This window comes from Mastigoproctus giganteus, chromosome 12, assembly GCF_048544385.1.
Source record: "Mastigoproctus giganteus isolate SK-2022 chromosome 12, ASM4854438v1, whole genome shotgun sequence".
Classification (NCBI taxonomy): Eukaryota; Metazoa; Arthropoda; class Arachnida; order Uropygi; family Thelyphonidae; genus Mastigoproctus; species Mastigoproctus giganteus.
In genome coordinates, this window is record NC_143586.1 from 13,675,632 (window position 1) to 13,692,903 (window position 17,272).

A 17,272-nucleotide genomic window follows, 5' to 3' on the forward strand; every position below is an offset into this window, starting at 1 on the left:
GTTTTGAATCAATTGAATAAGCTAAATGTTGATGACATTCATATTCTTGCTCACACAAACATTTAAATTGAGGAAGGAAAATGTGTGGAAATTTGTGTAGATGAATAGATGTGTAGAAATTTCCTTTCAGTCATAGGGTAATTGAATTGTTAAAACAAGCTTCCATCTGGTGTTGTAGAGTGGATAATTTTAATAAATTTAAGGAAGAACCAGACAGCTTATTTGAGGGGATGAACATGTAATGATGGAAGTGTTTTTTTTTTTTTTGCTGATGCTGTCCAGTATAAGCTTGCTTTCTTGCATTATTTAGCACTAATAACTGTCCTTGTAGACATTATTAGGTGGTCCCTCATGGTTCACTCTGCACCTTCCTGTTTCAATTCAATAGCAACATTGATGAAAACATTGTTTAATTTCTGAGTTTGTTGATGATACAATGGTTGGCAAAGTAGTTAATGGCAGGAATGAGGATATGCGACTCCAACAAAACAACCCATCTGTCTAGACAGATGGGTTGAGAAATGGCAATTGGGGTTAAAAATTGATAAATGCTTGGTACTGTATCTGGGTAGTAGTAATCCCAGAATAATGTACCATTTTGTGTTATACTATGCTCAAGGTGAGAAGGAAAAAAACCTAGGACAGTTCATGAACTTTTGTCATTGTCAACAATGTTATACGGGTGTTTTTGCTATGGCCAAGGAGAGTTGATTATCTCATTGTTAGATCACATCTTGCATACTTTTATATCAGGCGTAGAAGCCTCATTTTAGGTAGGATATGAATTTATTGGTTGCACAGAAGAAGAAAATTATTAGTTAGGGACACAAAAGGGTATGCCGACCGGGCTAGCCAGGTGGGTAAGGTGCCTGCCTGGCAACCCAAAGGTCGCGGGTTCGAATCCCGCCTCGGGCTTGGATCAAAGTACTGCAAAAACCTTGGGAGGTGCACTATGGCCACAGAAGCCGATGTGCCAACAACTACCAAAAAAAAAAAAAAAAAGGGTACTCTCACAAGAAAGATTTTGGGTCTGTAAACTGTAGCTTGAAACTAGGCACACTGTTTTTGTTGTTTGGTTTTAGGCACATCAGCAACTTGGACTACATTGTTCCATTGTTAGTAAAATAATAAGAGGAGTTTACCTCAATATAGTACGTAGAACACTTCCGTATGATACCCTCCAGAAATTAAAAAATCGACAACTTACCGGTACATTAATTGCGTTAATTTGATTTTTAATTGTTTTAAATTGATTTGAATTGTGTTAAATTGATTATTTAATTATTTATATTTTACTCTAATGTACCGGTAAGTTGTCGGTTTTTTTTCGTTTTTTCCGTTTTAATTTCTGGAGTGTATCATACGGAAGTGTTCTACGTACTATATTGAGGTAAACTCCTCTTATTATTTTACTAATATTGTTATCAACGTAGATCATATTAAGTAGTACAGCTCTGATTCATACTATCTAATTGTTCCATTGTATATAGTGTATATTATTGGGGTAAGTGTGTATTCATGGGCTAATTTGTATATTGAGCAGGCTGAAAAACTCAAAATAATTCAGCGGGAAGGGGGAGTGCTTCTTCTTCTGCTTGAGATCAGCCAACTACATTGGAACTCAATTGAAAAGAACTCAGTTACTAATAGAAATCAAATCCGGACCTTTCCAAACAAGTGACAAGTGGTGAAACCATTTGTCACTTGTTTGGAGAGGTTCCTAGTTCCTCAAGTTCCTAGCACCCTCCATAGTTGGGTCAACTATGCAGGGTGCTAGGAACTTGAGGGGAGATCTGAAATGCTTAATAGCTTAAACGGATTTAAGTAAACTAAATGTTGTCATCCTTACTCTTTATCAGGTGATGCTTGTAGACATAAATTTAAATTGAAAAAAGGATGATTGTAGGATAGAAATGATGAATTATATCCTGCAACAATCAATAATTGAAGAATATAATAATGTACAAAAATTTGCTTTCAGCCAGAAAGTAATAAGTTGTTGGAACTACCATCTGGTGTTGTAGCGGTGCATATTATTATTATTTTATTTTTATTTTTTAATTTGAATTAATTTAAGGAATGATTAGGCAAATTATTAGGGGGTGGACAAATGATGTGAGTAAACCTTTATGCAGCATCAGCCAAAAAGTTGTATCATGCTCTGCTACTACTACTGCTAATAACCTTATAATTGAAAACCAGTTGATTCCATAGGTGGTGCCTCCGTAGCCAGGTGGGAAAGAGCAGCAGTGCATAACACACGCTTCTTGATTAGACCAGGGTTCAAGCCTATCACCACCAAATACAGAGGATGCAGAAAGGTCAGGGAATGACCACTGCATATTCCCAGAGCAATATGGCCTTAGTTACTAATGCTCCTAAAAACCAAATAACAAACATAACAAACGATTCAATAGGCTTTTGAAGCTAAACATATCAGTGAAGCACAATGGATTGGTGAAACCACTGGGACAGTGAGTGAGTGGCTAGTAATATAATACCAGTAGCACAGCTTATTGGTGGAATAGTTCTGTAATTATAGGAACTGTTCCCATCACGCATTGCATTGTTTATATTTATTTATCCAATAATGTAAATAATGCATTATTGGATAAATAAATGCTAAGCGAATACTTAGCAGCTAAACAGTGGACATGGTCCACCAAATATAATGAGAACAATAATTATAATTAACTGCAATGATAATTACAACTTTTTTTTTAACCCTCTGATTAAATGTTGGTATTGTTTTTGTTTTTTAATTGTTGTGTTATATTAAAACTTTTAAACTTGACTGAAAAAAATGTTAAAATATTTTTGTAGTAGTTTAAAAAATCACTAATGGCTACCAATAAAGTAGTCATTGGGTAATTCTAGTTGATAAAAGCATAATGACTTTCATTATGTGAAAGTTTATTTTATTTTCATATGGTTGTTTATTCTCCCTTTGGATACTAGTTTTTGCAGTTCTTAATATAAATTTACATTTAACTCTTAATATTTAAAAAAAAAAAAGAATATGCAGTATACGAGAAATATCTTATTAATCATCAGTTATCATCATAATAAATAATATAGAATTTGAAAGATGTCATAGTATTTAGAGAAATTATCTCAATTTGTAGTCTGACATGTTGATTATAATTTCTCAGTTGTTGATGATATACTGACTATAGTTGTTTGAAATTATTTTATATTCTTTATAGGCCCAGGCATAGATCCCAAAGCAATGACCAAAAACACTTCCAAAGCCATTATAAATCATATCATGCACATTCAAGACAATCTCCAAGTCAAATTTCAGATAAAAGAAAAGGTTTGAATTTTTGGAAAAAGGATAGAAATGGCAAAGGAGCAGAGCAGAGTAATAAAAGAAAATATGAAAGGTCATCCTTTAAAAAATCTGGTAATAACTCTTTTCATATCTGTAACTAATTGTTAGCATTTAAGGATTTATGCATTAACACTGATGTACATATATAACACTGATGATGCAAAAATATAATTTTGTACATAGAAAATAAAAAGAAAAGCAAACTGTCAGATATTTCATATGTGAAACATATTACAAGTTATCTAACTCTTACATTACAAATAAATAGCACTTTTCCCTAAGGAGAAATACACTACTATTTATTTGTAATGCATGCCATTGAAAAGATGGCCATTCGAGATATTGTTAACTATTCATTTGTGAGTGATATATTTCCATCAGTTCAGCTTGACAATAGTGATATATTTTCCACAAATAAGATTATAAGAAGTGTGGATATTGTCTCTGAACTGTTCTGAGTTTATGCCTTTAATATTCTAACATAGTTAGTAGACATTGCTACTATTAATTTCTTAAAATAGTATAATTAATGAAAGGGGGACTGTTTCAAACAGTGGCTGTTGCAGTATTTTAAACAACTTAAATATAATGCTTCTGTGGTTTCTCCAGTGACAGTGCTTATGATCTTTTAGAAATGACTACAAATGTCCATGAAATTAACCCAAAATAACTAATATCACTTTTAATCGGATAACATTACCCATTAGATGGATCTGTTATCCATTAAAAACTCAAGTCACTGCTGTGACTGGGTTCAGAATTTGTTAGTTCCATCATCAGACTGCAAGTAGCACTGTTAACATCTGTTAATAGGGTTACTTGCAGTGACCCTATTAACAGTCTGACAGGTAGCTTTCTCTATGCATCTGCCACACCAAGGCATGACTCTAAGACTGTTAAGCCATGTACTCATCATTCCAAAGCTTAGCTTACCGTTGGTCTACAGTCCAAAAATGACAATCCCTACACAGAGCTCAATGGTGTCTCTCATTAGTTGGGAGCGATGAGTGGCTTGTGGATGGCTACATGTCCATGGTAACCCATATCATGCAGCAACCTATGCGCTATACTGGTGCGGAAATGTGTCCCAGTCGTAATACTGACGACTTGTATGTGCTGCGTTCCGAGCAGATGATTCTTTGTATGGCTCTCCTGTTTTGTTCCATCAATGTTGTAGATTTTTCCAGTTGTTTCGTGATGATTTCAACACCACTCTGTTTTCATTTTCAAATCACATCACCAGCCAACCTGCTGTTTTACAGACCAATTGCTTATGTGATATATTATTATCATTCCATACCAGAAGTTTGTTAATTCCATCAGTTCTAACGTCTTGCATTCACAGCCATACTACTGTCAGCGCCTCCGTAGCCGGGTAGGCAGGAGCAGCAGTCATAGCACACGCTTCTTGATTAGACCGGGGTTCGAGCCTGTGACCACCAAATATGGAAGATGTGGAAAGGTCAGGGAATGACCCTGGAGCAATATGGCCTTAATTGCTAATGCTCCTAAAAACCAAATAACAACAACATACTACTGTCTCCTTGAAGGCCTATGAACATATTTATAGTTGTTTGATGTGTGATGCTGGCATAGTATGCGACCACTGTCAGCAGAGGGATGTTTAATGGTAGGGCAGTTTAAACCCTGTGTTAACAGATGTTGCAATCAGTTAAGTACTAGAGTAAAACAAAATCCTGTGGACGATAATGAATATGGAATACCACAAATTGTAAAAAGGTATATTGGCTTCTGAAATTTCTCATGTTTAGATAACATTAAGTTTTCTGATGTCATGAAGCATGTTTGCCCAGATTGGTACACTTTGGTTCTGTTCAGCCTGTTTTCTTTTTTGGATAACCTCTGTATATTTTGAAGAAGTTGGAGTGTGCAGCCAAAAAAAAAACAGGAGGGAAAAAAAATCATTAAATATTTATTAAAAGCAACCAGATAGATGCTTCATTTTCTGCTTTTCATACATAATCATCTGTAATTATGTAAAGTTATATAGAAAATATGGGCAGTTTTCCATGCAAAAATGTCAAACTTGGTAGAATTTTAATTTATTAAATGAACTTCAATTTACTCTGTTTATTAAATTTGCTCGTGCAAATTTATGAAATAGTTTGAATTTTATTATTTTCAATAATTTCAGACATTATTTTAGTAGTACAAGCTAAAGAAAGAGGGGAAATTTTAATGCTTAAAAAAAATATTTAATTTTGTTTCAGAATGATTAATATCTGATGCTTGCATCCTAGAATTTCCTCCAAACACACATTCTCAGGAAAGGTGGTTGCCTATTTGCAGGCACTGCATTGGACAGTCTTGGTGTGCCAGATAAAATGGATTTTCTTAAACTTGATTGTAAGGTATGATGAAAAGGAAAAGCAGTGTAATTTAGATGAATCGTTTATTAAAAAAATAGGCAATTTTGAACACACCAATTCAGTTATGTTTACTTGATACTTTTTTTTTTTTTTTTTAACTTAGTTCTGTACTTCATTTCATCTGTTTTCAAGTTATTTTATGAAAAATATATGGAAACAATGTTTTCATCAATCCCTGTCAAGTTTATTAAGCAGGTTCACTTATATATGGAGATGCTTTTCTCTCTCTCTCTCTCTGAAAAACAGTGAATACCTAGTTATGTTTTACATTGGAGATGTTTACCTGTACAGTGCCATTAAAAATGGGAGTTGGAATTAGAGATGGCTGCTATAGCTGAGCAGTCAGGCACAAGAGTACATAAGTATACGTTCTTTGAGTGACCGGGTGTCAAGCCAGTGACTGCTAAATATGGTGCTGTTTCTTGTATTCTCTCGATCTTGTGAACTCCTCTGACCATGTGATTGTCCCGGGGTATAAGCAGAAAATTTTTATATCCGATTACCCTTTGTTCTCATAAGATCTGTGAATATTCTATTAAGTGGCAATAACGGGCAACCCATGAAATAACCTATTAATTAATTTTATGGGTTGCCTGTTAATGCAGTCATGTAAAAAGGATACCAATCTTTCTTAGGTCCAGCAAAGTGAAGCAGTTTTTCACTCGAATCACAGAGGTAACACTGGCATTTTTCTAAATTGTTGTGATTGGATTATAATGTGAGTTGAACTGTCAGAAAATTAAATTGTATTTAAATATGGTTAATGTTTGGTGATAAATTGTTTAACAAATTGGATTCTCAGATTTTCCTCTGTAAAGAAATCTGAAGAAAAGGTTTTCTTGGATGGAAACCATTTACGTAAAGGCTTTTACATCCTTTTAAGCCAATTGAGAGAGAATGTTCATTCCATATACTTCGCAAGGTGTGGATTACTAAGTTGTCTGATGTTTCAGTCAACTTAACAATCAGAAGTATATATCTTATTCATCCAAAGCAGGTAGGGTCCATTCTTTCAGATTTTATTAGTGAATTTGAACTCTTGTAGAGAAGGATAGATGACAAGGTTCTAAACCATACTGAATATTGCTAAGGCTGGTTTCTTAAAAAAAAAAAAAAAAAAAAAAATTCAGTATATTACATTGTTGCAGTAGGTCTGTTATTACATGGCACAACACTTGCCAATTATTGTGCTCTCACGACTAGCACAGTCACGCTGTCCTCCCCACACTGGATTTGATTCTTGTCAATGATGTTTGGAATTTTTATAGACTTTTTCATGGCATGGCTGAGATGGCCACTCTCAGGCAAGGGTTGCATTGCTTTCCCTCCCATAAACTGAGTTTTCTTTCCTTCAACACCCACCCCCCAATATGTAGACCTAAAATCTGTTTTCTTGCAATTATCCATGACCATTATATAGAATTTTTATTGTTATTTATTATTTTATATTATGACTTTTAACAGAAAGTGAGGAAATGAGTTCAGATTCAGATAAAGAAGGACTTAACAATGGATATCTCCAAACAGGTGATTGTGACTAGTATAACCAAATGCTGTGTAAGTATTTCTGTTTGTTATTTTATTTCTAGATTAACAAATATGTTTGCATTGTTAGAATATGGCACATTCAAAATAGGGTCAGTGATACCTGGAAAGAAGACATTACAGTAAATTTTGAAATTTAATATAATATAATTTTTTAATTTGTATAAACAGTTATCAGATACTAATTTCAGATTTTTACTAATTTATCTTTATAAAAATTAAATGTTTCTTATTAATTTCTTTGTATTATCTGATATTCATATTGCTAGACATAGAATACACAAAATGCCATTGGACTAGAAAATACCTAGAATTAATGATAATACAAAAAATAATTTCTATTCACACTGTTCTTTAACCTCTCTACCATATATCATTTCTCATTAGTAACTAGGTATGCAACAATCATTCTCAATTCCACAATACTGGCATTGCTTTCTGGAGATTCTGTAAAAAGGTGACCTAATATTAAGGTGCTCTTTCTTTTAATCTACTAGTAATTGGTACATTTTATAAGCAGCCTTTTTCTCAACTATTAATTCATCTTGGTATTTGAAGAAATTTACCTTAAATCTTTCAAAATGTGTTATGAAATTTCTAGATTACTATTGTGGTGTACAGCAGATCTTAGTGTGACTTGCTCTTTTTATGTAGATCATATAATATTGTTTTATAGAATATAAGCTTTCCTAAAATAGGTTATAAATGGATGGTTAAATAGGTGGGTAAAGACATGTTTTTTTTTTTTTTCACAGTTATGATCAGGTGTAAAAAAACACTTCTGTGTCTTGCAAATTACATATTTCTTTATATATGTCCATTGCTTGGGTAAGACACCTCTCGTGAATTCCTCACGTGTGAAGAATTCAGCTGACATGTAACTTGATTTTAATTTTTTCAGCTAGTATAAACTTTTTCAAACTCATCTTGAATGCAAAATAAAGATTTTCTTACAGTTCATACAATAATTTGGCAGGTGAATTCAAAAAGGTGTATCTTCAGCAACCATAAAAACTAAGCAGAAAACAGATTACTTATAGTTGCCTTAATAACTACTTCATTTTTATTTGTAATTTTCATATTTGGATATATAAAGTTACACGCTTTGTGGAAGAATTTCTAATGCTCTGACCAAATCAGATAGGTGGTTTTTTTGAATTGTTGATACTGTACAGAGATATACACTATTCCCCAAAAAAGTATATGGACACCCATACTAGCAACGATAATTTTAAATGTTGTTTTAATAACCAAGTAACTCAGACTAGTATATACAAGGAAAGCATATGAATCATGCAAGTTAGTTGTTCTGATTGTGGCACATAGAGCCAACCTTACTTTTTGTGAGGGATGTTATTGGCTAATATCACATTGCTGGCTTGTCAATTTGTGCAATTATTAACATCCTATACTATCCAGAGTTTACCATCAGTGATTTTATCATGAAATGGAAGAGTGACAGTGCCCCCAACCATCCAGCAACACTCAGAGAAAGACCACACCACTGAAGCTCACTCCATGTGACCAGTGGTACTCAATAGGATATTATCACTATCTCATCAAACATCCTGCAATGCACAAACTATGAGTTTAAGGCATCAGCACATAAGTTGAGGTTTGTATGAACAGATTATCTATCGAGCTCGACAGCTTTGGTTTTTGTGGCACAGAGACATTAGTAGTAGTAGTAGTAATGGCAAATTATGCAAGAAAGTAAGCTTATATAGCATCAGCCAAAACAAAAAAAAAAAACCCACAATTCATCCATCCGTACCTTCCAAGAATTTTTCTAGTTCCTTGAATTTATTTGGCCCATTCACTTTCACAACAGATGGAAGCCTGTTCCAACTTGCTGGCTGAAGGCAAACTCCTGCAACCATCCTTCCTCAACTTATATTTATGCCCCCTCATGCTTGTAGTCTCAGCAAGTTGAAGAATGCCATTAAAATTTAACATACTCAATCCATTGAAGGCTTTAAACACCTCAATCAGATTTCCCCACAGGTGCCTAGTCTCCAGATATTGCAGTGTGCAGAAATTTAGCCTTTCTAGGTAAGAGCACCCTTTTGTTCCCTTCACCAGTCAGGTTACCCATCTCTGCACCAGTTCCAGCAGATCTATATCCTTCCTGAAGTGAGGCCTCCAGACCTGTATACAGTACTCAAGATGCAGCCTAACCATGACCTTATATAAAGAATCGCCTCCTTATCCCTGCTAGCAAAGTTTCTATATATCATTGAAAAAACCTTGTGCACTGTTCAAAGAATTGCATGTCTGATGCACAATTACCCCCAGGTCTTTTTCATTCTCCACTACCCTGAGTGGAGAATGAAAAAGACCTGGGGTTTGATAAGTTACTCTGGGGTTACTGCTACCCATACGCAGTACCTACCTTGCGTTTGTTAAACTTCAACTGCCATTCCTCAGTCAATCGACCCAATTTTCCTAGATTTTCTCGAGTAACTCACTTTGATGACTGTCCTTAACCATCCTGCCAACCTTTGTATCATCTGCAAACTTCAACATTAAACCTGATATAGCTTCATCAGTGTAAATAATCATCAGTGTACTGAAAACAACAATGGGAACTTTGAACCCTGGGAAACTCCACTAATAAGATTAGTCCACAAGGATCACTGATAACTACTGTCTTCTTCCACTGAACCATCCCTGTATCCATAGCAGTAATTTGCCCTTAATGCCACATTGCTCCAGCTTGTATAGCAGTCGTTTATGTGGAACAGTATTAAAAGCCTTTCTGAAATCCAAGTATGTGATGTCAAAATTATTTTTTGCATCCAGTTCCTTGGTCACTGCATCATAGTAACCTATCAGATTGGTTAGACAAGACTGCCCAACCATGAGCTTCTGTATCACCTGATAATTTATATGCAACACTTGCACTTTTCTTCTCTACCATGTGTTTCAATAGTTCATCTGATATCCATTTAGATCTAACCCTTGAACAGTATTTCTTCATTGGTAGGAGTACTTACTAGTTTCTTTGATTACTTTCCTGAATACTTCCCATTTAGAATTTGCTGTTGGTAACATCATCAGTTGACCTTACTGCACAGAATTTAAATCTGCCTGAGACTACTGTAGTAGCACTTAATTAAAGACAACTACTTGACAGTAGTTGTCTTTAATTAAATTCCACATTAGTACACTGTGATAGCTGTCACTCAGTGGGTCTTTTATCTGCAGATTCTTAATGCATGAGCTACCTTTTCTGCGTAGGTTGCTGGGCGTGGAAGATCACTGGAGATCCAAGAAGCTGAACATGTTGTTCAGAGAAACCAAGGCCCCGTCCATAGTTGTCAATGATTGATTGAACAATAATGGAAATATACAGAAGCAAATAATTTCATCAGCAGAGCTTTTGCAGATGAGTTGTCATCCATGAACCTTTAACTCAAAAATTAATACATGGTGATATGAGTGTGTGGTGTTATGCTTGGAATAACTAGCATTCATTGTTGTATAGTGCTCTTCTAACACTATACAACAATGCAGATCCTTCGTTTTTCTACAGGACCATACTCGTCACAAAGTTCAGTATGGGAAAGCTCAGTGTAACCCTTGATCTGGGTCTAATAGAATGATTTGGTGGTTGAATGGAAAAGGTCTGAAGGATTCATTCATGGAGATTAATATTGTTTGTCTAATTTAAAAAATTTGCTGGAGGATTGGAAAAATAATTCTGTCTACCTGTCATAAATTGATCAAAATCATCATGGTTTTCATGGAAAGTATTCCATGAAGAGTATGCTGGTTTACAGGCCTGAAAAATCTCTGCACCACATTAAAATCTGATATATAAATCGCAGCAAGTTTATAATGAATTTTTTTTTTTTTTAAACCCCAGGTTCCTTTGGTAACATTATACACTACATAGGCAAATATAGCTCTCACCTTTTCATACACAAAATATCAGTTATGTATTTTTGATTTCTTACAGTTTTTTTTATTAAATCAGGGCCCCCAAGACACTGCATATGGATTGACATTCTTATTCAACAGTTTATAGAAAAATGTTCTCTGCTTTGTTATTCAGTCAATAAAAATACAGGCATAAATCATTTTTAAAAAGTTATTCTAAAATTGTTTTACTAATAAATTTTCTATGTATTGTAAGACAAAAAGTACTGTGTTAAGACAATCACTGGGTGCACATTGCGATCTGCTTATTTTCCATGCCACTTGTCACTCATTTGGAGAGAGAGAGAGGAAGGTTCATCTCCTGTCAGAGACTAGAGGAATCCTTAAAGACCTCTTCAGTTAGGACTGTAATTAGCAGACTTTATGCAGTAATGGAGTTTCCTTTGAGTTTTCTGATCAGATGGGGGGGATATGGAAGATGTCTGGAGATTCAAGCAGTTGAACATGTCCAAAAAAAAAAAAAAAAAAAAAAAAAGTTCATAATTGTCAATGATTGGTTGAAGAATCATGGGAATATACAGAAGCAGCATTCGAATTGGCTATGACCACAATACTGGAGATATGATACATAACAAACTGCATAAACTATAAGAAACTTGCTTACCTATTACCTGGCACATGGTAGTCTGTGCAGCAATTACTAAAAAAAAAGCAATGTTTTGTCAGTAAGTAATTACTTACTGACAAAATATAAAATCCCTACACTCCTTTTAGCAGTAATTACTTACTGCTAAAAGGAGTGTAGGGATTTTATATTTGTCGGAAAAAATTATGGAAAACAGTTTATTTTTATATACTAACAGCAATAATTTTAAATCTGTAAATTTTAAGTATAAAATATAATTCCTGATAAATGGCTGCTTTTGGATGCTATACATTTATGTGCTCATAAAATAACATTTTCCATAATCGCAGTTACTGTTTCATGTGGTATGACATTGATTTCAGTCCTTATGCCATCTTTGAGTTCATTAAGTGTTTCTTGGTTTTAAATGTTATATTCTCTCATGACAAGAGAAAGTCAGATGCTGTCAAATCTGGAGATTGGACAAGACAGTTAGTGTCTCCAGAGCGTGAAATTAATCTGCTTTGGAACATATAACTTGTTAATTGTGGCTTCCTCTTGAAATCACAGCTCAGCCAGGTTAATGTTCTCAAATTCTGATTAAAGAAAATTTTTGATCATGTGCTATCTTTTACCATTCACTGTTACTGCCATACCTTAATCATTAACTACCTTCAGTGCTATATTTTTAATGTTGACAGGTTTAACAGTCCATTCTAGAAGGCTACCCCCAGCCTTTTTTTTTTTTTTTTTTTTTTTCAATCTACTATTCTTTTACAATGGTATGGTTAATCCAGATATCTTAGATGTGTGTAATTTTTTTTCACTGTGTTTTATTTATTTTTCCATCCAGATTTGTTTTTCATTTTGCACTTATCAGAAGTTTTCTATACAACTGGTAGAAGAGACTAGAATCTCCCAGCAAATTCATTGTATATCTTGTTAGTGCAGTTTTACAAATTTTGTGATTCTATATGTAATTGCATTTTATTTTCTCTCTTCATCTTCCCGATTTATTAGTTAAGTTTTCATTTATGATGGCTTCCTAAGTAACTGTAAAATCACTAAGTTGTGGTAGCAGTTAGGTCAATATTTTGTTAGTGTATCTAAACATTACAGGCATACCTCGGTTAACGTTACCTCTGATAACGAAGCCTCGATATAACGAAGTCGGCAATTTCAAGCCCCATTTAACATAAAAAAATATTCCAATTTAAGACCAACGCCCGACAATCATTCGATTGGTGACTGACGGCGACTCGTTACGTATTCCCGAGTGCTCCCGAGCTGCGGGCGTGTCTGTTATAACAGTTTTGCGCGTCAATCGCATAATTTAGTTGTTGTTTACATGATTGACGTTGTTTCAGTGTGGCGCATTGCAATAATCGACGTAGGTTCTTTGTAGCATTACATAACGTAGATTTTGTAAATTTTAATAGAAATATTTTTGTTTTAGTTAATTAAAATGTCAGAATCAAAGAAAAGAAAAGCAATTTCTTTGGAAACTAAACTAAATATCGTACGACGTGTTGAAAGCGGCGAAAGAAAATCCGATGTGGCACATTCTTTAGGATTAGCGCAATCAACTTTAACAACCATACTAAGTCAATCAGAAAAAATAAAAGTCTGCTCAGAATTGTACAGATGTTACAGCGGCAAAATTAACTCGCTTAAGGAATCCAATTTTAGAAAAAATGGAGAAAATGTTAAGTTTGTGGATAGATGATATGTCACAACGTCATATGCCTTTAAGTCAAATGGTGATTCAAGAAAAAGCATTATTTTTGTTTAATCACCTGAAATCTAAACAAACTGAAGAAATTACGGAAACCTTTAGGGCTTCTCGTGGTTGGTTCGAGAAATTTAAAAAAACGGGCCAGGATTCATAGTGTAAAATTAACAGGAGAAGCTGCAAATAAGTTTCCAGAAAAACTAAAGGAAATAATTGAACTTGAAAATTTTCCACCAAATTTGGTGTTCAATGTTGACGAAAGCGGTTTGTTCTGGAAACGGCTACCAACAAAAAGCTTCATTTCTATTGAAGAAAAATCAGCTGCTGGGTTCAAAGCAGCCAAAGACCGTTTAACGTTACTCTTTGGATCAAATGCCTCTGGCGATTATAAATTAAAATTGTTATTAGTTTACCATTCAGAAAATCCGAGGGCGTTAAAAGGTAACATAAAAATGAATTTACCTGTAATATGGAAAGCAAATAGAAAAGCGTGGGTTACCAAGGAGTTATTTACTGATTGGTTTGTTAACCACTTTTGTCCTGGAGTAAAACGGTATTGTCAAAAAAAACAACTTTGAAGAAAAAGCTCGTTTGTTGTTAGACAATGCTCCGGGACATCCTACTGATCTTAATACGTTGGACACATGCATTCCTGTCAAAGTTGTATTTCTTCCAGCAAACACAACTTTCCTGATTCAACCATTGGATCAGGGAGTAATAGCATCATTTAAAGCTTATTATCTGCGTCGAATTTTAAGCAATTTACCTGAACTAGAGGATAAAGAGGAAATGACAGTTAAAACTTTTTGGAAAAACTACACCATTAAAAACGCAATTGAAAACATTGATAGTTCTTGGAAAGAAGTCACTAAGAAATGTTTAAATGGAGTTTGGCGCAAAATATGGCCAGAAGTTGTACTAGAAGAAGAAAATAACATCCAAGAAATTAGAAATGAAGTTATCCAGATGGCTCAATCAATAGGTTTCGAAAATGTCGATGAAGAGGATGTTAGAAATTTATTGAATGCAGAAGATGATGGTTTTTCAGTGGAAGATTTAGAAAACCTCGTTAGCAACGAAGACAAAGATAATGAAGGCGAAGTTAAAGAAGTTCCTGCCGAAAAAGTGTTAACAACCAAAGATTTAAAAAGGTGCTTAAATGACATTGAAAACGTTTTAAATTTTTTTAGTGAAAATGATCCTGATTTAGGAAGAAGTGTTATAGTTAAGCGATCAGTGTTAAATGCAATAACTCTGTATAGGCAATTGTTAAATGAAAGAGAAAAAAAGCATAAACAATCAACTTTAACCTCATATTTTAAAATGTGATTTCACTTTGTATGTAAGTTGACTGTTTATTTAATAAAACTTTTCTTTGTTCGAAAAAAAGCTTTTCATTTTCTTTAAGTAGGAACGTATCCCTATTCTGGCCATAGTATTTTTACCTCTGAAAATGAAGTTTCGCTTAACGAAGTAATTTCGTGGAACGCATCCTATTCGTTAATCGAGGTATGCCTGTATTTATATTTCATCCTTTCATTTTTAGAGAATAGGTTTCACTTTCAGATAGTGGCTATCAATGGAGCCCTAAAATATTTGAGATTAGAAAATTTGGGCCATTGCAGTTTCGATATTCTGTTAGATTATTATTTTATTAAGGAATACCTGTTGAGAATTTATTTGGCTTTGGTCAGACCAGTACCAGTAGCTTTCAAGGTCTGTACTGTCTGGGCCCTTGTTTTGGCCTCAGAAGCACAGAATTAAGTTTTATTTCTGTTCTGACCTTAAAATGTTGTTGTTTCAGGTTTCATTCAGGTTGGTCCTGAATGAATCCTGAATTCTTTGCCCGTTCTTTGATTATGAGTGTATTTGTACCTATAATAAAAGAACATGAAACACCTGTTTAAACTCTTTCCCACCTCCCTTATAAATAATTCATTATATCAAATTTTTGTTCCAGTATTTCTGAATCAAGTTTCCATTAAAAGATGTTCATCTTGGGTTGAGTAGTGGTATGTTTTCAAGTTTGATTTTTTTTTTGGCTATGAAATCTTTATCCTTCTAGCACTTCACAGTTGAGGGTATCATTACATATGGATACAGCCTTTCAAATCCAGCCCATCAGTAGGGTATAAATACTATTAACATTTTTATTAGCAAGTGTGCTTAATGTGTACGGGTTCTTGCTTTCAAGGTTTTTACTATGGCTTGGCTCTGTGCAGTGAAATTTTTTAAAAAATTACCAAATCGAAAATTTTACACCTAAATGCTTAAATTTTAATTTTTTCTTATTTTAACCTGATTGCCTAATGTTGATTTTCTGTAATATCCTCTATTTATCATTTAATTCAATTTCATCAGTTTCTAAATCTGAATTTGAGAAAATTCCAGCTTTTTTCTTAAAATCCACATCGGACAATAGTAGCCAATAGATGCAATGCCCTCCTTTGATTTTCAGTTATTTTTCATGCTGCCATTGTTATTTTCTGTTAAAACTAAGTCTTAGTTGGAAACACAAATGAGAGATGACAGCGTGTACTGGAAGATTTCAAAACAGTTTGTATATTTAATGGATTCTTTATTTCAATTTACAGTTGGACCTCCATATAATTAAATCGATCTTTCCCTTGAAAAAATTCATTATAAAGAAATATAACCTTTTCAATGAAAAATACTGTAAATTCAGAAATACAGGGTGTCTCAAAAATATTGGTACAAACGTTTAGGGGAGGTAGGTAACATCTAAAGGAATGTGAATCGCATAAGAACCCATAACTGGAAACGTCACGGGAAAGTAGTAGCAGAGGCACAAGAAGCAGAAATGACACAAGACAGTAATTAGTGGCAAACATTTATTTGACATAATATTAACAATGGAGTACAAGATGGATGCATTTCATGATGTTACAACAGATGCTCGAAGGTTCCACCATGAGATGCGATGCATGCGTGACAACGATGCAGCATGGATTGGCGGACACGGTTGAACACACCTGGAGTTTCTTTGACAGTAGCAGCAGCGCAGGCGAGTCAGGCGCCTCTTTAGCCAGGTGGGAAGGAACAGCAGTGCGTAGCACACGCTTCTTGATTAGACTGGGGTTCGAGCCCGTCACCACCAAATACGGTGGATGCGGAAAGGTTAGGAAATGACCACCGCATATTCCTGGAGCAAAATGGCCTTAGTTGCTAATGCTCCTAAAAAAAAAAACCAAATAACAATAGCAGGCGAGTCTCGCCACGAGATCCATTTCCGTCTCCACAGGCGATTCATACACGATAGATTTGAAGACCCCCCCCACAGAAAGAAATCAAGGCTCGATAAATCAGGTGAGTGTGGGGGCTAGGCAACGGGTCCACCACAGCCAAATCCATTGACGCCCAAAACGCCTGTTCAAATGGTCACAAACACACCTTCCATAATGGGCAGGCACCCCCGTCGTGTTGAAACCAAATGTTGTGTCTAACAATTGCTGGAACATCGTCAAGTAACCCTGGTAGAACTTGTTCAAGAAAGATCCGATATTTAGCGGAGTTCATGCGGGATGGTAACAGGTATGGGCCGACTAAGCAGTCACCGACCATACCTGCGCCCACACATTTATTGTGAAGCGATGTTGTGCCGCATGGGGCACACACCGTGTGGGTTGTTGTGAGCCCACACATGAGCATTGTGCTGATTGAATAAGCCTCATCCATGAACAAAACATAAGCTGGAAATTTTAAGTCTTGAACACTTTCTTGGAGAAACCACTGTGCAAAAGCCA

At 34.8% G+C, this 17,272-nt stretch overlaps 1 protein-coding gene across 4 annotated transcripts in view; it reads left to right on the plus strand.

Moving 5' to 3' along the window:
* The window catches only part of LOC150076716 (luc7-like protein 3), a 192,071-nt gene that overhangs the window by 131,660 nt on the left and 43,139 nt on the right, over positions 1-17,272 (plus strand). For all 4 annotated transcript variants that reach the window (XM_090386953.1, XM_090386956.1, XM_090386954.1 and 1 more), the window contains exons 8-9: positions 3,207-3,406; positions 7,189-7,281. In XM_090386953.1, coding sequence (XP_090243079.1) covers positions 3,207-3,406; positions 7,189-7,265 — 277 coding nt within the window. In that variant the 3' untranslated portion in view covers positions 7,266-7,281. The remainder of the gene's footprint in view (positions 1-3,206; positions 3,407-7,188; positions 7,282-17,272) is intronic.